This window comes from Haliaeetus leucocephalus, unplaced genomic scaffold (genome assembly GCF_000737465.1).
Source record: "Haliaeetus leucocephalus isolate CR32 unplaced genomic scaffold, Haliaeetus_leucocephalus-4.0 Scaffold973, whole genome shotgun sequence".
Taxonomy (NCBI): Eukaryota; Metazoa; Chordata; class Aves; order Accipitriformes; family Accipitridae; genus Haliaeetus; species Haliaeetus leucocephalus.
Window position 1 is genome coordinate 3279290 of NW_010973409.1, and position 23923 is coordinate 3303212.

The window sequence follows — 23923 nt, forward strand, 5'->3', positions numbered from 1 at the left end:
ACACCACTGTAAAAGCTATGCAGACAAAATCAGTGACACTGAGCTGAAGAAACAAAAAATACAGAATATTCCAAGGAGTGAGTATGCATAAATGGAGATGTAGCGCGACTGTGGTTTCCATTCTCAATCCATAAAAGGCTTTTCCAGTTTGGAATATGTCCCTGCCTATGGCAGGGGGGGTGGACTAGATGGTCTTTAAAGGTCCCTTGCAACCTAAACCCTTCTATGATTACATGGTTCTGGGTAAGTACCTTTTATTAAGCTGTATTTACATTTGAAAATTCTATACAGTACATTTATTTTTATGATTGGCAAAGAGAAGGAACCCAATGCAGTAGAAATTGTTTGCTGTCCTAAAAATGTTGTTATTCATTAAATTCTACCTTTTTTCCTTGAAGGATTTCCACAATGTGCTGCTGGAGATCGTGAAATACTTGGAAGTGAAATGAAGGTTGATAGCAACAGAAATGAGCCTTCTCGTTTTATTTCATAGGTCTGCCAGCAGTCTGACAATGCCATTTCCTTAATGAAAATGGCTCCAGACAAAGGTAAACAAATCTAAGTAGAAATTAGGCATTGTTTCTAAAACATAATTACTGCTTTTGAAGTAATTGTGAAGTAATTTTCACTTATTATCATAAAAAGAGTACATTAACGTCAGTAAAGGATAAACCTTTTGAATGGAGATGCCTAGCAGAATAGAAGAACTTGAAGATGGGCTTTCTTATATCTGCCGTCTATTTTCATTATCTTCTGAGCAGTTCAATAGAGACAACTATTGTTCAGTGGTGCAATTAGTATTTATGTAATCAACAGCTGTTACAAAGTAAAAGATTTAGAAAACCTATTTAGAAAAACAGATGTGGCCTGCAGCTAAAATTCCCAAACTGCAGTAGTTTAGAGGAATTCTCAATCAGTAGTGCATTTATGAGTTGCTTTCTGGAGGATGTCTTAAACAAAGATTATTTTGGTTACTACATACTGTGTCATACAAGTCTTTCTAGAAAATTCCTATCAGTCTAATTGTTTCCAGGTTCCAAATATGAACAAAACTCCAAATCTTTTTTTATATTTTGAGTTATAAAAGACATACATCAGATTTTTGTCTGGACAAAGTAGTGTCAGAGCTGGAAGATGCTTTTTTTTCAAGTGAAGAAGAGAGGCTATTTTACAGTATGTTACCAAAAAGCATGTCCACTGGGCATTACTATTCAAAGACAAGAACTCAGGATGTACTTTGTACATGTAACTTGGACCTTTCAGAAACACCTGATTCAACACGAAAATTTTCTAACTGGGAGGCTAGTGGACTTGAAAGTCTAGAGAACTGCACTGTAGGAAGTATAATTCCAGTATTTTTCCAAGATTTGTCCAGGATGAAGCAATTGGAAGTACAGATTGAGAGATTTTAAGAGGATTGGTGTAAATACTTATTTAATCTTACTTGAAAGTTGCCTCTATGACATTCAGCTAGGAGTTCCTGTCTGGCACCTTCACAGGCATTGTCTTTTAAGATCCACATTTGCCTGAATCATCCTGAGTGCATAACGATACAGCATACTTACATTTTTGAATAGGAGAAACTTCTGAGCCATTTTCTGGTGTCGTCAAAAGTGCTTCATCACTGCAGCACTGTGAATGCACATAATTGCTCCAGAAAGTGAAGAGCCAGCAGCTCCAAAAGGCATGTGAATTGTGCCCTTACTACCTCTCAAGAGGCAAGTATTGAAAGGAATCTATCTTAGTGAAATTAAGCTGAAAAGTTAGTGCATCAAACTATCTTTAAATGCAGGCTTGGAGGGAGAGATGTTTAAATATGAAAAATACATTCTTAATGAAAACATTTATGGAAAGATTGGGTAACAGCAATACAAAAGAGTTCAAGTAGAAACAGACTTCCTGCATTGCCAAATGTTGTGTTTCACGGTCTCCTACCTGTTGGAGAAGGTCTCCTCATCCAGATGTTATCTTTGTTCTCGTAGTCCTTTGCAGTTTTGGTTTCTCCTCCAGTCCTCTCGTTCCCCTCGGGGAGAAAAGCAAGAGCTAGCGCCTGGATCCAGAACCGCTTCTCGGCCTGCCCCAGACGGGGAACCTGTTTCGGGCGGTTGCCTCGCGGTGGTTTCCGCGGGCGTTTGCCGGCTGGCGCCCAGCTCCCGCCCCGGTCCCCTTCCACGCGAGGCGCCGGGAGCCTTCCGATGGGTGCCGGGCCCCCGACCTCCCTCTGCCCGGCGCGGGCGGGAGCGCCTTGCCCACGCCGGGCCTGGCGTCCCTGGGGAGCGCGGTGCCGGCACCTCCGGGGTCGGTTTCCACCGTTGCCCGTGGGAAGAGGGCCTGCCTTCGAAGGCAGAAGCGCCATCTGAAGGGCCCGAGGGAAGGCATGAAGTCCACGCTCTGCCTTACGTTAAGTCCCTTCGAGCGCCTCAGTTCAGGCACCTGCGTGCGGCAGCCGTGCCAAAGCCTCTGGCGGGGTTGCGCTGAATCAGCAGCGAGGTGGGCTGCTCGGGGCCTCCCGGACCAGCTCGGGCGCGAGGAATTGATTTGCTGCGCCACAACTTGTTTACTTGAGGTGAAGAAGTGTTTCTGCTCCCACAGACCCCGGTGCATTGGCTGTGACGTTTCCAGGCTTCCTTTGTAGTGGTGAAGTCTGTGTTTTTTAAAAAATACCATAGGGACGTTTGCAGGGGCTCCCAGGAGGTGCCAGAGCAGGGCTGCAAGATCGGTGTGCAGCAAGAAGACACTTGAGATGGATGGCAAGAAGTGCAGGGAAAGGACTACAGCCAGCACTTGGGCTGTGCCTATCAGGTTTGTACAGCGGAGATAAACAGTTCTGTCCCAGCCCTGACTCTGCTGACCACGAGGGCAAGGGCTGCTCTGGCCGAGCTGCAGGAGCCTGGTTTCAGGCAAAGCAGCGGCTGACGGCATGCTGGAGGCTCCTGCTACGACTGCCAAGTGTCATTTTCTTGTCTCCATGATGCCCAAGTTGTCTTTCAAACCTAACAGTTGGTGCTGGAACTGCAAGTTGCTGCTCTGTAGCGGTAGCTGAGGCCAGAGGGAAGTGACCTGCGCTCCACAGCCACCACGTGCTTTGTGACCCTTCTCTCCATTGCCAGATCCAGAAGCACGGGAGGCTGGTGCCGTCACTTCAGTGCAAAGAGTGAAGTCCTTCCCCACACTCTGGATGACCCTGATAGTCCCAGCTGAAGCCAGGTTATGGTTTTTTCCCATAAGTCTGGGCATTTCCTCCCTGTGACCCAAATCCCCCTCACCAAACATGCTTTGGCCATGAGGCTACGCAAGGCAAATGCATTGCCAAGCTCCCCAAGGCACCAAATGTACTCAGTAGTGCTTTGATCTGGGACATCAGCAAGTGCTGTGAGGCTTGGGACATTTTGAAGCCTGGGTCGGTCAGTGGAGCAGAGAGCAGAGGGACACAGTGGGCAGCTAATGATCCACTGGTGGTTTGGCTAGCAGTAACTAACATCCCCCAGACTTTTCTGATTGCCCTGTGAATCAAAGGTCTTCTGGGGCTGACTGTTCATTTTGGCAGCCAAGGACGGTTTCAAGTCCCAGGCTGCCCTGCACTGAGGGCAAGGGACCACATCAGGCTGGGAATATCCTTGGTGAAACCACCACGTGCCTCGAGCAGCCTGCGGGCATGCAGCCTGGTGAGCCTGGAGTGGTTAGAGGTGTGCTCCGGCACTGGCACCGGGGCTTGGCTGCTGGTCTGAACTCAGGGCGGAAAGGGCACACAGAGACCACTTGGGTGTGAGGCATGAGATTCTTCTTAATTTTATTTTTATTTCAAGTTCTATTTAAAAAATCAATAGTGAAATTAAGTAATCATCCCATGTTAATTATACCTTGTCACATTTCTAGCCATGCTGATCTGATCTGATTTGCCTCTAGCCTTGGCTTCAGACAGTTGAACGCACCTACACACTCCATTATTCCCACGCATGTGTTTTTTTCCTGAACTGGGCATGATGACAGTGTTTTCAGCTTCAGAACAAAGCTAACAAAGCTTCCCCATTTTTTCTTTTCTGGTGGGAAAGAAGGTGGTAATCAGGATTTTAACAAGGAGATGTCAAGACAAGATATGTGTCTAGGACAGGACAAGAGACTGGACTAGTAAGTTAGGTTTCAGAATCATTTTCATGAGCCAGCAAGTGCAGTGCTGCACTTCTACTCAACTAGTGCAGCAAGCCAAGCCCAGGAATTATTTCAGGACTACTTTTGCAATTCCCCTGATTTTACTAAGGAAGTAAAGAAGATTTTCTTTTTCCTTTTTCTGGGCTTCAGAAGAGACTTAGGAGGATGTTTGACTTCCACTGGTGAGCCCCTCTCAGCTCTTGAGGTTTGAAACAGTCAGCACTGGGAAGGGAGGAATCCCTTTTTGTGGTGTGCCTGTTGCAGAGGAAACATTCTTCTGCTTAATGTGGATGTTATGCAGAGATTTATCTGTAGGGGAGATACTTTTCTGCAGTGACCATTTAGCCTTCATTCCTACATCTTACACACATGCATATCCTGACTCCTGGGCATTTTCTTTCTTATTGAGGGGTAGTAGCTCCTGTATTTAGGTTGGAGGTTAGGTGCCGAGGTTTTGTAAGAGATGGGGCTATTCTGTGCGTATGCCAGTGGTCTCCACAGAATGGAAACCATCCTCACTTTAAAAGTACTGCACTTGCAAAAATTTATGTTCTTCATCAGACAAGTAAAGTCTGTCTGTTGCTTTTACAAAAAGTCAAAGGAAGTAAAAGTATGGATGTTAGCGAAGCCTGACTTTGCCCTTGACACAAAGCTGTGATTTGTGACCGGGAAGCTGGGTGCTTGATCAGACCATGGCAGCTGTGGGGCAGAGCATTTGCACCTCCATTGTTCAAAACGTTCTTCTCACATTAAATGGTTGGTTCATAATGTGAATGTTGGTTGTGCACCTATGTAGCATAAAAAATAGCTTTTGTGACAGCCATACCAATATATCGATGCAGGGAACCATTTATCATCTAAAATCTCCCTGCTGAGAAATACAGCCTGCCTGTGAGTCCTGATGCACCTGGGCATCTGTCAGAGCTTCTGTAAGGTCCAGGGTGATTTTAATCCAATTCTGTCCAGACTTTTTCATACCGCTGCATGGTTCTTGCAGCACACAGCTGGTGTGGACATCACAGGCTGCCTGAAAATTGTGTGGTATTTTTTAAGGCTGCAGGCAGATGACTATGCCCTGACCTGCCTTTGAGCTAACTGAACAGGACATAAGAAACCACTGGGCATTGCATGAGCAATTGCCAGACATGACAGCTACCAATGTGAGAAGCCAACAAAAGTTACATATAGCACTGTGAGGAATGGATGGATTTCAGAGATGGTTAAACATGAATTATGTGAGGAATAACCAGACTTCAGATAACTGTAAGGGAGGATTGGGGACCTTCTGGGGAGTGGAATCTTGCAAGGCCTACAGTGCCTATGTAAGAGTACCAGTAATGTCACGTAAAGTCAATATTATCTATGTATCATTATCAGAAGTACAGAATTTGGGAGTGGATGTAGCCAAATTTGGATTGAGAGGGAAAAAGTAATTAGGCATGACTTGTTTATTTGGGAGGAGACTAAGGTGGATAAAGGAGGATCGAAACATGGGAAAAGATCTAATAGACATAAATGACATAATCACAGCTGTCCATGGGTACCTGCCCCTTATCACTACAACTTGGAGCAGGACAATTAGCCAAACCTGTTGTTCTGATCATACCACACATGTCTAACTTGTTTCCAGAGTCAGGACGCCCAGGGTCCATTCAGTTGCCAGCAAGAGAACACCCAGGATGGACAAATCAAGCATCCCAGCATCACCATGTTTGTATCTGTTCCGGGCCTGATGGTATCAACATCTCCCTAGCAGCCTAACATCAGTATTCACGATACAAATGTTGATTACATACTTCATACAGGTTGATTGCCCTGCTTCAAAATGCTGTGTGTTTTACTGACTCATCTTGGAAAGTTTCTTGTTACTCAGCCAATATATAATGGGGAGAGCAATGGCAGTCTCCAGGCAGGGTCTGCAGCATGAAGCCTGCAGTTGTGCTTTTGAGGACTCCAGACACAAAAATGCACTGAGAAGCTCAGATAGTTTTTATGTTGGTTCCTTTGGATCTTCATGACTCCAGCTAATCTAAACTACAGCAAACCCCAGGACAAGGAGCTTGCCAGACTATGTGATGAACAGGATTCATTTACCCTTCTGCTTCCACTCAGCAATCTTTTGATTTCACAAGTTTTGCTAGATTAAATAGAGAAATTTTTCCCAAGCCAGTAGTAAAAAGTACTACAGAGCTATAAAAAAATTCAAAGTCCTACACCACAAAGATTTTGAACTTCAGCTGAGCACTTTGGTCATACAGCATATCATGTGCTTGGTACATGTTCATTACTGCACTCTGCATCATGCATTCTCCTTACAGCACTCCATCTCTGGAGGGCTGATCTTGTTCATTGCCTTGCTTACTGGCTTGTTACAAAATGATCATTGAAGGGGGGGACGGGGCTGTCCTGTCTCAACTGTACTGTTTGTAAAATGGGAATCTAAGAGTGTAGTTCAGTGAGAGGTTCCTTGAATAGGGTTTTTTTCACATATGTCTCATTCAGCTCCTGGGCCTCAACCACCCCAAGTGAATTCTGCTCCCAGAGCTCCTGCTTCTCTGCCTGCAGTTCTTGAGACACACTGGGAGGCAAAGTCTGCATCACCTCTTACCCACTTGTCCCTTGTCTCCCTTTCAGTTCTGGCCTGGGTTAAGCAGTCCACTATGGTTGCCATTTGGGTATAGAACCTGTTCAGCATTAACTGAGAATGAGATAAGAAAGTGGTTGATGATGATGGGAACTGGAATTCAGGAGGTCCAGCGTGCATTCCCACCTTAGCCAGGGATGCCTCGTGTGATCGTGGGCATGGGTCTTAAGCTAAACTGTCTGCAAAATGGAAGTAACATAGCCCTGCCTCCCTGGACCACTGATGATACAGCAATAGCACAATAATGGGAGTCATATTTACACCTTTAGGAGCAGTGTAGGACAGCCTGGTCTCTTCCATATGTATCACGTTGAATGTCACCCTTTGGATACAACATTGTTAGCAAAACTCCCTGAAATTGCCTGAGTCAGCTCTGCTTGTTTGAATTAATTCCTCTGGATGGTGCATTAAATACAGCTCATTTTATCAGGCTTTCCTAGTCTTTCTGACAGGGTAATTAATAGCAGCACACACAAAGCATTAGTAGGTTTTGCATGGCTCTTATTGTGAAACAATTGTAATGATGAAACATTTTAATCTGAAGACCTGAGGACTGAGTCTATAGGGTGTTAATAAAATTAATTGAACAGAGTGAAAATAATCTCAGGGAGAGAAAGACCTTTCCTTCTGGCAAGCACAGGTATTTTGCAAGTGAGGTGTGCAGTTCTGACAGGGGAACAGAAGCAATGAAGTAAAAAAAGCTGTTGGTTTCCAGGCAGAGGATGGTCTGGTCCTTGTTCTCTAGCCACTTTGTCACATCTGCAGCAGACAGACGTGTCTTGAACCCCTCCAGCTCTCCCTTCTCAGTATGTGCCAGTCTTACTGGCATGTCCTACTGCCAGGAATGAGCCATGTGGAACAGTAAGTTTGCTCCTGCCTCTGCTACACTTGGTGGTTTTCTTTCACAGGTCAAGTAACATAAATTCCACTGATATTTTCCTTGTGATTTCTTGGGCTGTTGCACTAATGCGCATGTATTAGTGCTGAAGAAGAAATGCTTATCGTACAAGTTGTAGGTTCAGGATGTACTTCTCATTATAGTAATTGTTGTCTGACAGTGGTGGCAGGATAAGGTCTACAGTTCAGTCTCAGAACAAGTTTATTATTCTGCCATTCAGGAGCTTGGATGAATTGTTGCCACTGCTTTTATCTCAGGAAAAGAATAGCCTCCTCAAGAGACTGGCATCTTCATGCTTGTGTGAGACATAATACATGGAGTTGGAGGAAGTAAAAAATACTACAGGTTGAGTATTAATGGAATTGAATGTGTAGCAGCATGGAGCAGTTCTCTGATCTCTATTAGTGTCCTGCAAAGGACAGCAAAATTAATTCTGCCCTGTAAGTACCAGGAAGATGAGGGAGGCATAGACATCATGAATAAATGAAGAAGGAAAATGAAACACAAAGAACTAAAACCTATTTTTTTAAATGCCAGTTTCTTAAGATGCCTGCAATTGTGCTTTCTTTCTCTCCCTCTGTTTTCGTGTTCCTCTGTGGGTTTTACCCTTCCCTTCCATCAATAAGTTTTGACTCAGTGTTTTCTAGAGGAATTGAGATCTCAACAGTGCCTATCAAGAGGCCTCAAGGTAAAGGAGAGGCCCTGTTCCCCTTACTATGGTAAAAGACAAGCTCCGTGCTTTTTCAACAGAAAGGCTTCCATGTGGGAGGGAGAGAAAAAGGGAGAAAGTTGATAAATGCCCAAATTGCGGACATGCTTCAGTTAAAGATTGTATGAAGTCACAGCTAATTATTATCAACATGCTCAACACTTTTTGCAGCCCATGATATATTCTTATTATCAAACATGAAATATATTATTTACCAGCAATTTATTTCTAAGGCTGTTGGGCTGAAAAGATGAAGCTATGAGCTTCTGGAGGGGGAAGAGAATGAGAAGAGGAAAAGGAGGTTAAACAAGTTATTTTAAGACTTTAGGCCTCATATTAAATTTGTTATTTATGTTCTTTCTTGATAAGGATGATGAGAGTTGTTTACATTACTTAGAGGTGCCACACCCCAGTGTTACAAGGACTGCCAGGAAGTTTTAGAAAAAAGAGGACTTCATGGATGAACTACACCTCCAAAGGTTCAAACTATTAGCTGTAGGGTATGCTAAGGGGCATGTGATCTATGGGCTCATGCAGCTGTGTAGTGGTTTTGAGGGATGTGTGGCATCCAAGTGGCAGACTTTGGAGTCTGATGAGGGATTTGGATGCTTTTGAACTGTATCTAAATATTATTCCTGCACAGTTTTGTGGTTTCAGAAAGTTCAGAGAAGCAGTTTACCTTTGAAGAGCTTTAAAACCCAACTGTCAGGTGTATTTTTTTTCATAATTTACCCCTGCCCTCAAAGTGTTCTAGATATTCTGCAGATAGGTAAGAAGGCCAGGGAGATGATTCAGCAATCTTTGTTCACATTAGCAGCCTCAACAGTAAGACTTACTCTTCTCTGAAGGATTTATGATCTCCTTAGAGAAGGCCCAGCTAAAGAAAGGAATACAATAAAGTGATGGTGTGGGAAAACTTAACTGTGTCTCCCTCAGCCAGCATCTTCTGGTTTGATCTCACTTTGCTGTCAATTTTTATATTTATATTTGGCATCTTTCTGAAGTGCTTCTTATCACAATGGAAGCACAAATCATGTTAATTAATGAGAGTAGCAGCCAAAAAAAAAAAAAGGAGCTAGCACTTCTTTGCCATAGTCAAGAGCTCTTGAAAAACTTGTCCTTGACATTGTTTTGGCTGAACAAAAACTAGATGCATAATCACTATTAGGCTTGATTGACTTGATCTTTCTTTCTCTTACACTGATGAAAAGTACATGGCAGAAATTCTTAGCCTTGTACAACTATATTGCCACATACACATATTGCTAAATAGCCAAGCATCATCTCCTTGACTTGGCCTTCTATCATTGAGGGTGTTGAAATGTCTGAGGTAGTCCACAATAGTTTTAGCATGATGGAGAAAAAACCCTTCCTGTTGATGCAAAATCTCTGTCAGGCACGGAATTAGGGTATGATGCTGTGAATCACCGCAGCACAGCTGGAGAACCCATACGTTCAAAACCCTTGGTGACTTATACTCATCTGCAATCATCCAATGAGCACGAATTTAAATAACCCTCTTTCTAACCTCAGATAACAACTCACGCTGCTTACTGTGGGATGCTGTCCCCCTGTCCACGCACCAGCAGCCAGGTTCCAAGAGACCATAAGTCTTCTGCAGTCACAAGTAGACAACAGTGCAGCATGTAGGTGCCCACCTCAGCAGAGAAGGGTGCAACTAGCAAAGCTCTCAGCAAAGGCTGCCTTGTGTATCATTAAATTCATAACCTATCAGTCATTCAGTGGTTGCTCCCCAACTTCCCCATACGAGCCAAACATTTTCTTGTGGGCTCAGATCTGACAGTGAAAGAGAAATAGAAAATTTACCACCAGAGTTTATTCAGTTCCTTCTCCATCTTCAGCTGAGAGATGATGAAAATGTTGTATCATCTGGCTCGCTCACCACCAGCAGCAAGGAAATGCAACTGGCTTAGCAGGGATACATAGTTGTTCTCCTGAGAATAAGAATAAGATGATCCTTATAGCTCCTGCATAAACCACTTGTTGCAGGGGTGTACTGTGATTATGGCAATTTAGACAAAACTAGGTAAGTATTAACTTTTCAAATCCTCTTGGAGCTTTTGAGTCATCTTTATATGCACCCAGAAATTACCCTCTGAATGTCCAAGGGTGGGAAGGTTGGGGATCAATCTTCTTGACCTTGTGATACACACACCAAAAATCTGTGAGTGGCCATAGAGCCACAGGAGATGTACCACAGACCACAGAGAGCCAGAAGTAGGGGGAGATGGCAGCAAGTCCCTGTATGTGGGGTGAAGGTGGGCAAAAAGTATGGCAGGGTCTCAGAGATGTTTGGTTTGAAAGCCTCTCTTAGCTTACTTTATTTTCCAGGTGAAGGAAAAGGCTGTGGTTATCCAGCAGTACCAGCACCAGCACAGCCCTGTGACAGACACATGGTCTCTTGCCACAGAAGCCATTTCTGAACTGTAGATCAGTCCCAAGGGGCAATATTGGAGTCACAGGGTGTCTGAAGGACAGACTTTCCTATCTCTACGACTGTTCACCTCAAAGCTGAATCAGGATTATATATAAACAAGGAAGAAAGTAAACTGGGTTTCCCCAGCAGCAAAAGATCAATGTAGCCTGAAGATTTTAAGTGCAAGACTGGTCCTGAAGATCCACTTACAAACTTTCTTTAAAAGTTTGCCATCATTCAGAGCTGCTGGAGATCCACTTACAAACTTGCTTTAAAAGTTTGCCATCATTCAGAGCTGCTGTCTTGGCACGAGTTACATGGAGCAAAACTGGGTTCTTGCCCTCCCACCTGAACAGATATTCTCTGAGATCTCTAGTATAGTAACCTGGTGTTGAGTCAATAGGTAGAGAAACCAAGATACTTCAAATGGCTGACTCAGCTTAAACAGCTTAAAAGCTGTAGCTGAAACAGCTGGGTCTACAGCGTTACAGAACTGTCAGTCATATACTGTTCAGTTCTTGGTACACCGTTTTTCTTGGTCTTATGACAAGTCATCCCTTTATTCTTTTCCCCCTCCTGATCATTTTGGCTTTAACAAAATACTATCAGTTGCTATTGGGCTTCCCAGACACAAGCCAGGCTCTCCGTGCAAACACAAGAGTTGTCTCTGTTGCTAACTTTTGCCAGTGTCATGGGGTGGTGGGATGGGAGAGGCCGCAGGGGCACGTGTTCATTAAGGAGGGGGAAGCGGAGCCGGTCAGCAGCAAGCAAGCCAGTGCCGGTAGGAGGGAGGAAGATCCAACAGCCCCACGTCAGGAAACATGAACTGAAGGCGGCAGCCAGACAGGCAGGACCCAAGGGGATGGCGGGGGGGTCCGAAGCTGGTTGCACACCTGCCAGCTGGCTGCTAGAGGGTTTTTGGCAGGCAGGTGAGGAGGGGGCTGTGTGGAGCGGCTCAGGGAAGGAGTGGATAGATGACTAGAGGTGCTAGAGGATCAGAGCAGAGGTCTCTGCCCTTTGACCAGCAAGTGGGTAGAGCAGGAACAAAGTAAGCTGTAGAAGCCACAAAGCAAACATAGTTACCTCATCTGGCTAGGATGGGAGGTATTGCGGGATGTGGGACTGCATAGCAGGGACCTGAGAACATGCACAGCATAGCTGGATTCTTTTCTCTCAGCTAAAGCCCAACCGCAGATGACTAGAGCAGCACCCTCTGGGGTTGGAGCCCGGCATGAGGATGTTAAGAGCTGCTGTTCATGGGAGCAGCAAAAATAATCCTGGGGGCTGGCTCTGCAGCTCCAATCAGTCACACGCGAAGCTCTGTTTATGTCTTCCTACACAACCAAATGAGCTGTGATTAACAAACACAGGCCATTTCTAGCATCACAGACTAGACTTGCTGTTAATTAAAAAAGGGGATGGAGAGGGAAAAAAAGTTATCCAGCTCCCCCCTGTGCCTCTTCTCTGCCTTTGCTTTATTCTCACTCTTGCTGACAGTCTTCACGCCCCGCCTCTCAGCAGTGATAGAAAGGTTATATGATTCTGTTAGGACTGGTTTGTCTTACAGGACAAACATCATCCCCTGGAAAACTTAGGAGTGCTAGCTCTGCAAGTTCACACCTGCGTGCCTGCAGCTGATGGGCTCCATCAAGTCCCAGGTGCTAGAACCATGTTAGAGAGTGCATGTAGATGAGTGTGCGTGTATGTGTGTGCACACACTCACACAGTGGCTGGGCAGGGGATGGGGAATCTCTGTGTTTAAACATGAAAAAGTTAAGTTGTGAGCCCTCCTGGTTTTGGAAGGAAAAAAAGAAACTGAAAAAAATTGGATCCTAATACACAGCTAAAAAAAAAAATCAACAACAAAAAAGGAGGAAAATTAAAGGTGTCTGATGATATTATTATCAGGCCCCAGACTGAGGGGAAGCATAGAGGCTGCTGTTTAGCCCCATTCTGTAATGGGCTGCTTGCTCTTAAGGCTTATGCCCTCATCTTTCTCTTGCTGGAAGAAACTGTAGCCATGAGGGGAGACGAGCGGCAGAAACAGCAGGTGAAGGCAGAGACCGTACAGAGGAATCACTTTGATACACAGGCTCTAAAGCTGCAGCACCCCCTACACCCCCAAGTGCCCAGCGCCAAGAGGGGTTCAGCAGACTATGTTGCAGTCCTGATGAAGCTCAGCAGTGATGTAGGGCTCTTTCCCTCCTCTAATTCCCTCCCGCTCCCTTGCCCTGTGCTGTAAGCGTGGCGCCTGTTTGCTGGGCTGATGCTTTCCCCAGCTCCAACGCAGAGGCTGCAGTGAGAAATGGCTGTGCATCGCTGAGCAGCTGGAAGCAGTTATTAACTGAATTTGGCATCCGAGCTGAACTATGAATGCATCTGGGTGGCTTGAATTGTTCTTAATTATATTTTTGTTTTATTGTTTTCATTTCGAGCTGCGCTCTAACACTACTCTCTGTATATCTCTGTGCTGTACATTTTCTTTGCTTCCAGCCCAGGGTAATTGCTCCTTGTCGTGCTGTGTTTGCCATTTTAATTTTTTATCATCTCGGTTACTTTCTTTTCTTTTCCCCTTTTGATTATTTGGTTATGTCATTCCCATTTGCCCTGACATTTCAATAAATTCACTGCTACATTATCTTTGTCCCTAGAGCTGCAGTTTATCCTTCTCTTCTAATGTCTCTGTCTCAAAGCTGGATATAAACTGTTTATTTTTTCTTAACAGCTTCCCTTTTGGGCTGAGGAGCAAACAGCAGCAGAGAGCGGCCCTGCCGCAGACAGCAGCGTGCTGTGCTGCAATCCTGGTGCCAGAGTGCCCCCTTCCAGAAATACCAGGGAATAACACGGCTCTGCTTCCTCAGGGGAGGAAGAAAAACCAGGCAGGAACCTACAGCTCAGTGTCTGGCCGTAGGTTAATGTCCAGGTACTTAGATGAGACTAGCTAAGAGGATGCTGGCGCAAATGGTGTGTAAGGAAATTACGGGGTTTGGACTACATTTTTCAGGTTGAGGGAATGCCCTTTCCCTGCTGGAGTTTGCATTTCTCTCTCTCCCTGAGGTGCTTGTATTTTCCTCTGTCACGCTGGCTTTTTGACCCCACCAGCTCAAAGCTCACAGGAAAGGGCTACGCTGGGCAGCGAGGCCAGTACTGGGCTGGGGAAGTGAGCTCTCCTCCTGCGCACTCACGCTGTGCCGGGGCAGCTGGTCCTCCCGCAGGAAAGCACTTCTTCCCTTTGCAATAGCTGATTCCACCGCAAGCAGCTAGTTTCTGCTTGGTCAAGACTTTGGGCTTTGGCAGGAGCTGACAGATCTTGCTCTGTGGTTGAAGGCTTCTCTGAGCTGGCCAGTCCACCCGCTTATGGAGGGAACGGCCTCTCTCGCAGCATCAGCAGGCTGGCACGAGTGGAGCGGCTCCCAGGCCTCAGCTTTGGCTGCTGCTGAGCAACATCTGGCAGCTCGCTTTAAAGAGGTCGATGAAGATGGGTTTCGGGTGAGCTGTCGGCCTTTGTGCAGAAGCAGGGGGGCACAGCCAGGCACTGGAGCCCAGTTCTCTGCTGCAGGGGCACCAGCATTTGGGGGAGACGCAGGATGGACAGCTGCTGGGTGGAGAGGCGAGGGGAACAGAGGAGTATGATACTCTCTTGTGATGGGTTGACCCTGGCTGGACGCCAGGTGCCCACCAAAGCCGTTCTATCACTCCCCATCCTCAGCTGGACAGGGGAGAGAAAAATATAACAAAAAACTTGCGGGTCGAGATAAGGACAGGAGAGATCATTCACTAATTACCGTCACGGGCAAAACAGACTCAGCTTAGGGAAAATTAGCTCACTTTTTATTACAAATCAGCCAGAGTAAGGTAAATGAGAAATAAAACGAAATCTCAGAACACCTTCCCTCCACCCCTCCCTTCTTCCCGGGCACAACTTCACTCCCGGATTTCTCCACCAAGCCCCCCCAGCGGCACAAGGGGGACAGGGATGGGGTTTACGGTCATCACATGTTATTTTCTGCTGCTTCACCTCCTCAGGGCGAGGGCTCATCACACTCTTCCTCTGCTCCAGCGTGGGGTCCCACCCACGGGAGACAGTCCTCCACAAACTTTCTCCAACGTGGGCCATTCCCACAGGCTGCAGTTCTTCACGAACTGCTCCAGCGTGGGTCCCCCACGGGGTCACAAGTCCTGCCAGAAAACCTGCTCCGTGGGCTCCTCTCTCCACAGATCCGCAGGTCCTGCCAGGAACCTGCTCCAGCGCAGGGTTCCCACGGGGTCACAGGCTCCTTCAGGAACCCACCTGCTCCGGCGTGGGGTCCTCCACGGGCTGCAGGTGGACATCTGCCCCACCATGGACCTCCCTGGACTGCAGGGGGACAGCCTGCCTCACCAGGGTCTTCACCACGGGCTGCAGGGGAATCTTCGCTCCGGCGCCCGGAGCATCTCCTCCCCCTCCTTCTGCACTGACCTTGGTGTCCGCAGGCTTGTTTCTCTTACATGTTCTCACTCCTCTCTCCGGTGGCTGTTTACCGCATCCCAACTTTTTTCCTTCTTAAAAATGTTATCACAGAGGCGTTACCACTATCACTGATTGGCTCGGCCTTGGCCGGTGGCAGGTCCGTCTTAGAGCCGGCTGGAATAGGCTCGCTCTCTCTCGAACACAGGGGAAGCTTCCAGCAGCTTCTTACAGGAGCCACCCCTGTAACCCCCCCCGCTACCAAAACCTTGCCACATAAAACCAATACATCTCTTAACCTGCCTTTTTGGGGCCGAGTAGTGCTTACCTTGTCACCACTCTCTGTAGCAAGGTCCTCACAAATGGTTTGGTTTCTGTACCAGCAAAATGACTAAGACCTTGAGCTGTGGTTTGATGAGTGAATTCACTCCAGCAGCCCTGTGTATACAGCCCTTTCTAAAGTGCTTGTGTTGGAGACATTTGGATATTCAAAGCTAGAACTTGGACATTGAGCCAGACCTTCATGTTGAAACTATTCTCAGCACAGAGGAGGCTGTGGTCATACCTGTATCAAGAGGAAACATGAAGGAAACACACTGTCCATGACTCATTCAAGGGAGGTGTGAACCCATATGGTCCATTGGTAACTGTAAGACTAGGTTTAAGGTGAAGTTAACGACATTATGCAATCCTTTTTAAATGTTGTTCTTACTGTTATTAGACTTTCTTCAGATATGAGGAACACCATTGCCCTTCAAGGTACTCCTTTTAGACTTTAGTAAAGTCCTAGTGTATTAATGAGTTGAAGCACTGGAGTCTTGCACTCTTTTATATCTTTTAACACTCTCCAGAGAAGACAAAACCCACCCTGGTAGCCACTCGTTTAAGTTCCAGTGCAGGAAGGTCCCTTGCTAATACGTGGCAGCTCTTCAGCACTTTGGGAAACACAAAGGCTGCTGTCAGGGCTCTCCCAGCAGTCAGCTAACATCGTTGAACGAAAGCCCGTGGTATTGACATGTGGTCAGTGCTGTGTTATGCAGCAAGGGAAGCTCAGGCAGAGCAAGGGTACGTGACGTGTCCAAGAGCACATAGCGAGTAAAGAACAGAGTAGAGATGAAACCCCAGCCGTTCCTCTCTAGGTCTCGCCTTTACTAGACCGGTTTATCATTTTAGGCCACAGCTGCAACAACACCAGGAATGTGACCCACGGCTGTGTGGTCGCCCTTGTTCAGGTCTTCCCACCGCGAGCCTGGCCAGCCAGGGCAGCACCGCGGGCTCCGAGGCGCTGCCGCTGCTGCCTCAGGTGGTGATGCACACTCCGGAGGGCACCTTCCCATCCCTGAGCCGGCCACGGGACTGCCAAGCCTGAGCGTGCACAAATGCACACGTGTTGGACTGGGAGAGCACTGGCACGGAAACACGGCTGCACCCCAGCAGGACCAGGCTAAGGTTGATCTCTCCTCCACGGAAGCCTCAGCCGTTGGTGGACATGAGATGGTTTGTAAAGTGCAAAGTACTGTAGTTAGGTCACTGGGCTGAACTAGCAACTGAGCCTAAATTACGCCAGTCTGTGAGCCAAGAGGCAGTCATTGCTATCAGTAACTACGTGATGGCGAGGGCACACATGCATGTCTGCAGACATATGCGAAGAGGCAGACAAAGCTGTGCTCTGGTTCTGGGGGTCTCGTAGTTTTATTTATTCTATTTCTAATGAAATGTTAGAACTAAACAAGGAAACTGTTGCAGCACTAAGGCAAACTTAGCTCCAACAGCACTGTTTCTGGCCATTTTGGGGGTAAGATGGGTAAAGAGGCAAAGCAAATGCTTTCTGCAGCAGCCACCCAGGGTTTGTGCTGAGCATGTTTGGAGGCCAAGCCACAACTGGAGAGCCACACCACAGACAAGTATAGCGTGGACATCAGAGCCTGCAAGCACTTTGCTCTCCAGCTCTAGAACTATTTTTAAAGATCCTGACCTGGTTACGGACCTGCAGAAACCTGGCAGGTGGGAAGGAGCAAACACAGGGACCTTCTCCATGATTTGAAAATAATTACTAGCTGTGGATGTAGTCACCTAGCCTTATTATCCCCACCCATCCCATGTTTGCCTTCTCCTCCAACCCTCTGAATGTGACACTCTCTTGTCTTGGCTTCAGTGCATCAGGAGGCTTTTCAGGGCCAGACGTACGGTCTGAGCGTGACCCAGGAGCTGTGGTGCCATGGGGCAGCCAGGGGAGGCTGACAGCCCTCCAGTGCAGGAGCTAAGGCTGAGCCCGCAGCCTGCTCCTTTATGCCAAGGAATTTTTTGCTGCAGGTGCCAGGTAATTCCTGGTATCGCTGGCAGGCGATCCTTCTGGCTATTCGCAGCAGTGCTTTAATTCAGCCCACCTATGTTCACACAAAGCCCCTATGCAAGAACAACCCCAGGCAGAGCTTACATGAAGTTAGCTACCCAGAAAGTTTTGTTTACAGTGAAGTTAAAAAGTGACACCCCACTTTTTGTCTTAGAAAGCAGTGGAGAAACCTCTCCTATGGTGAAGCACCTATAAGAAAAATGGTACTTTTACACCCAGGTTTATCACAGCATTCGCTGTGTGCAGATAAATGAAAAGAAATCAGCCACTGAGTGACAGAACTGGGTTTCCTGATACCTCATTATTTTAGCACAGCTCGTCTGTGAGGCACAGGGCAAATGACTGTAAATAATTATGACTAAATTCCCCTTGTGACATGTAAGAACCAGCATTTGTTTTCTGATGCATTAACCCAGCAGTTTTGCTTATACTCTTATAAAGGGACTAAGAAGACAGATGCTCCCCTGCAGATGTCAGGGGGTCAGTTTGGCCCCGCGCCAAACTAGCAACAAGGGGAAGCCTGTGCATGGGCATGCAGAGGGCAAATGCACACTGCACAGTAGGAAATAGGGCTGCCAAGCCACACACCCCATTAAGCAGCATGAGAAGAGGCCAGAGAGGTTACTATTGGGCAAGGATAAAAAGGTGAAAAGAAAAAAATCCTCCATGCAGCGTGGACTGATCTCTGCACCATAAGCCAGGCTAAGAGGTACTAGTTTAGACATCGTGGAAATGCAGCATTGTTAAATAATTTGCGTCATCTGCCACTGGGGACTCAGGCGCACATGTTAGGTGGCCATTTATCCATGTGTTTTCTCTATCCCGGAGTATTGTGCCGAAGAGAAGTCAGCTATCAGGATGTCACATCTGTGCACAGACCTGGGCTGCTTCCCGGGGCTTCTGCACCTGCATTTGGGCCAAAGGAGCAGAGGGAAGAGGACCGAGGGGTACCTGAGGTTCTCCTCAAGATCCTCCCATATTCCAGGACTACGTGGGAACTGAGTCAGTCTCCAGCCTAGGTCAGAGGCAATCTTCAGCTGTGTGTTGGCAGCCGAACCTGCAAAAGTGGCATAAAAGTGGGCATTAGTGTCAGCCTCATTTTATAAACCGTCACCACTGCTTATGCATCATGCAGCTTTGAGTATCTGCATTAAGTACATGAAAACCAAGGCAGCAATTATCTAGCCTCCCGTGCTGCCTGCATGAGGTCTACAGAGCATCACACATGATGGAGAAGAGCTGTTGTACAGCAGTAATCCAGCAGGCCTCTCTAGATTTGCTTCATTTTGAGCTGCAATTTCTGGGCCAGATGGGCTTTTAACATGTCGCATTTGCCTTTATACCACCTTATATAAGTAGCACTCGATGCTGTTGCACGAAATAATTCAAGCCACAATCTTCTTAAGCTGAGGTATAGGGCGATGTGCAGAAAGAAGGGCCCTTCAAGGAGATACTCCTCCCAGTTTTAAGCATGTAGCTTTATAAGTAACCCCGAGGTCCTCCTCCATCCAAAGGCAAAGGCTCTCCCAGAGAGCAATGCAGGGGAGCAACCATCATCGATAACCACGCAGCCTGCCTTAGGGATTCAGGACAGGCAGGAGTGGTTTGTTTCTGTAGTTATAGGAGACAGCAGAGTTCAGCTCTCTATCATTGCATGCTCTGCCTTAAAACAGAAGTGCTAGGGGGTACGTTTGCAGCAAGTATAAACTCCTCTGTGAAGGGGCCTGGCACGGCAGAGCAGTGTCTGCACGGAAGGAAGCTTTATTGGCGTGGATGGACCTGTTTGTTCCTGATAACCAGAAATGTGCAGCCTTGCAGCCTCCACGCACGCCTGCTCAGCTGCTCTCTCTCGCTGGCAACGTGGCTGTGTCCTTGACCAACTTTCCTGCCCAGCAAGCACAGCCTCCGCAATGTTTTTTCCAAGCTGCCCGTTGCAGCTCTGTTGGCTGTCAGGGGTGGCTGTGTCCAGGCTCTCCCCCTACCTGGATGTTCCCCCCTGCCCGCTCCAAACTTCAACCTTAAAAAAAAAATTGAAAGAAAAAAAAAAAAGGTATTTGCTGATGAAGGCTCTGGCAGCTGTTCGCTGTACTCATCAAAGAAAAGGAAGTGCCAATTATTTCCTTGTACAAACTGTTTCTGTAATCAAAGAGCTCTGCGGTTCAGTTGCAAATGCTGATTCCCTCCCACCCCACACACAGCCCATGCATGGGTCACAGGCCCGAGCAGGAGGTAGCTGGCTGCCCACACCCTCATCAGTTTCTACTTTCACACAGCAATGCTCATACCTTTGTTTTCCTTGTGACATTCACCATTTCCTCGTGGAGTGAGGACATGCGACGGGGCAGGCTGCTGGGGGCACATTCACACTTGAGTCGGCGCTGCCGACTCCAAGCCCAGCAAGTTTCCCATGAACAAGCGCAAACACTTCATGTCCCCAACCCCAGAGCATCTTGCCAAACTGGGAGGGTGGCAGAGCAGGGAAGGGAGTCATGTTTTTACTGGGAAGTGTCCCTCCCATCCCCCTCATTTGCTGTGGTAAGGCTCTTATAGCCAAACAGGGAAAAATTACTCATGGCCCATCTGGAGCATCCTGGTGAAAGCTGGAAAGAGCTCTTCCCAAGGACCTCCCAGGCCCTGGGACCTCCGTGGCTCACGGCCCCACTCACAGGGGCTCAGACTTGGTGGCAACAAGGAAAGCCATATGCAAACATGCCACCAGAGAACACATGCCAAGAAAAAAGAAAGCCTTTTTGTGCTGTTATTTTTTCCAGTGCCGGCAGTCATAATTTTGTTTCTGTTTTAATTTGGGGTTTTTTTTAAACACCGATAGATACAGTATTTCCTGGAGAAGCCTCTCTTATCTCCTAAAACAGTAAACTCTTCAGACTAGGAAATCAAGCTGGGAAAAACCAAACAGATCTTTGGCCTTCATATGCCCCCATCCAACCACCTGGCAAGATGGACCAGTATCTCAGGCGGACCGAGATGTGGGCTCCCAGCCACTGTGCAGCGGCGCAGCCCCTGTGACCTTACAGCAGCTGATGTTCTCATCCGTTACTTCTGCATTGTTCATCTCAGCGTGCTATCCTCCCCTCCAGATTTCGTACAGAAAAATACAAAGAACACAGAAACACAGTTTAGCTTGCTGACATAATGCCCATATTTAATCTTTTAAAACAAGAACAAAATCAAGAATAAAATCAAGAATAAAGATTTCATTTAAGTCATACAGTACATTAATCTTTCAGCAATGACCCAATCTACAGTACTCAAATGCCTGGCATGAAGTCTATTATCTCAGCGTTTAACAAGTGTATAACCAGTGACACAGTAAAAGAAGAGCTCACAATACACAGCTAACACGATGAGTTTAGATTTTCTTCTAAGAGTCCAGCTAGAGTTTATAATACGTGGGTCACTTTTGAACCGTACTTTAATCAACTTTTTTGTTCAGTCAATCTGTTTGGGGCTTTTTTTTCTGTTATATGAGTTTTTCCATTATGTACAGGAAGATTATTTCAAATGAAATTGCACAAGTTAGAATATCTATCTATAGGCATACATGGTCAATCTAACTAAAAATTTAATAAGCAGTAATTACTCAGTCCTGGTTATACATTCCTAAAGGCTTAATAATACAGTTTTAAGAAGAAAAACAAAATAAAACAAAACACAACAAAACATAGTTGTAGGGTGGCAATCTCTGCAAGAAGCCTCCTTCCCTCCCAAAACAACCAAGGGTTAACCGTACTTTCCACATTTACAGAGAAGTCATTTCAGCTCCTAAATAATACAAAACATGTGACTGTCCTTTCTAAAGTTTGAATGGTTCAATGCGTAATTCAGTGAAGCTCTCAAACAAATAATACTGGTAAGATGCAGACTGTTAACAGAAATTAGGACACTATGCCCCGATAGCACATCTGGATAGCAAAATTGTGTGTATCAAGGGGCCGTTACCCAGCGGCTAAAGTAGCTTGAAGCAGGAGGACAACTCTCCCTGCAGCAGCTGCAGCGCAGGGGAAAGGGTGGGCTCTGCTGCTCCTTAGCCAAGGCTAACACCACATTTCCCCCAGCTCTTACTCGAGCACCTGCCCCCTCCTGCTCGGCCCCCTGGCCCGCGCTCCTGACCACTTTCCGAGGGGAAATCCCCAGCCCATAGGTGACTGGAGCCATGGCAGGGTGCAAGCCTCCCCTCCCCTGCTTGGCTCCTGATGCTCAGCGGCAGGCACACGCCAGCGCCCATGGACGCGCCGCTGTGCAAGAGATGCTTCGGCACGGCAAGGAGCAGCTCTGCAGTCTGGCGGCTTGCTGGCTCCTGGCCTCAAACTACTGCATACATCAAAATGCAGTAACAAACCGAGAGGTCTCTCCCTCCACAGAGTAGTGTTACCAAATGCTAGAGACCCAGAGAGCTACCTCCAAGGTAAGTTAACTAAACACAAGGTTAATGGAGCATCTTCTTCCCACATTAGCAAAACATAAACGTAACTAATTAACGCAACTGCTTTGACTTCTTTTAATCTCTCTTTTCTGGTGCCAGGTCCTGCTACAAATGGAGAAAACCCATAGAGAGCCGCTTTCCTACATGGAAAAAACAGCAGAATCTTAAGCCTTGAGGATCTGCTTTGTAATTTGCTACTGGCATAAACAACAAAAAAAGTCCCATTTGTTTGTTTGGGTTTTGTGGTGTTTTTTTAAGAAAAAAATCCAGACCATCCAGTGCACCTTCTCTGCACATACACACACACCCACATGCACACACACCAATGGAGAGCTCCAGAAGAACAGGCATAGGAACCACAAAGCCCAGATTGTGAAAAGACATGGGGAATCTCACATTTCTGTTTTCAATTCTTGTTTAGCAATGAAGCAGCAAAATGATGTATTGCAAGAAATAAACGGTCACAGAACACACATACACCCAAACGCTACCATGGATACATTTTTCCCACTTTTTTTTTCTTATAGATGCTGTTATTAATCTGATAGTTTCTTTCTGGCTGTGCTGAAGTTTTTGAAGAGCATCTAGTGCTTCTTTAACCTTTATCAGAATGTAAGAACCTCAGTGGCAACTGACAATCAATCTCATTAGTGCCACAACCAACCATCTCCACTTGAGATTCTCTACGAACCCCTTCTGGAAGCTGAATCTGACTCTGCCCCTTTGGTGCCACTCTGTTTCCTTTTTTTTTTTTTTTTTTTTTTTAAATTAACAAACACAGCATAGTAATGCAAATTTGATGTTTTCTAAAAATTAGAAATGCTCAGATAATTAGTTCAGCAATATGCAAAGTGCATCTATTTGGTTCTTTCCATAGATCACCTTCTGTTGTAAGTTTAAATTCCTTCACAGTTTAAAATATTGTGAAGAAATTATATGTATACTTTATGTATAGAACTATTTATATACATACACATATATACACACAACTCTGTACTTTATATAGCCATAAACACTCATTACGTAACTATTTATATTATATACACATGGCATGAACACACGCTCAGTGAAGAGTTGGTGCAGGCTGAAATCATTCCATCAGGTTTAATGGAATAACAACAGTGAAACCATGAGTGAGTTATCAAGAGACACTGACATACATCTATTAGATAAGTGAAAGACCAGTTAAAACAGCTCTTCCATTTTCCTATTAGCGCAGGATTGTTCCCACCCCATTCCATGCTCTGTATGCACATACACAGCTATTTTGCGTTCAGTTTACATGAGAGGGCAGTGGTGGTTATTTTTTCTAAATGAAAGAACAGTCCATATTTACTCCGGCTCATCGCAACCTCTTCTGCAGAAGTGTGGCACAGCTGGGTGTGGACGTCTTGGAGGACTCTGAATGCTGTGCCGCTGTTAGCTGAAAGCACCTGCTGAAGCGTTATTGCATGGTTATGGGACAGCTATCGATTGTTCACAGTCTGTGAACTCTCTCTCTCCAACAAGTGGTACAACTGTATAAATACATATTTTAGCACAAAACAGTTTAACACGAGGCAAGTCCAAGTACAAATGAGACCTAAAGGCCTACGGGTGAACTTTAAAGGCCAAGAGTTCTTCAGAGTGCATGTTGTTTAAGGAACGCAAGTCAGGTAATTTCAAAAGAAGTTTTGTGAAAATAGAGGCTTCATTTGGGTGATTTTTCATGATTAAGGTCCTTAATGCACGGATTAGTGTTTCCTGAAGTGCCTCCACAGAATTGACATTTTCTATTCCGGAGCGATCTAAAAAGAAGAGGGGCGGAAGGGGGGGGAGGGCGGGGGGGGGGGAGAGGAAAAG

The 23923-nt window shown here is 46.2% G+C and overlaps 1 protein-coding gene across 1 annotated transcript in view; it reads right to left on the reverse strand.

Moving 5' to 3' along the window:
- Window positions 1–20773: 20773 nt before the first annotated feature.
- The window catches only part of NR1D2 (nuclear receptor subfamily 1, group D, member 2), a 22680-nt gene continuing 19530 nt past the window's right edge, over window positions 20774–23923 (reverse strand). Inside the window, 1 exon segment of the mRNA XM_010584358.1 lies at window positions 20774–23868. Coding sequence (XP_010582660.1) covers window positions 23672–23868 — 197 coding nt within the window. The 3' untranslated portion in view covers window positions 20774–23671.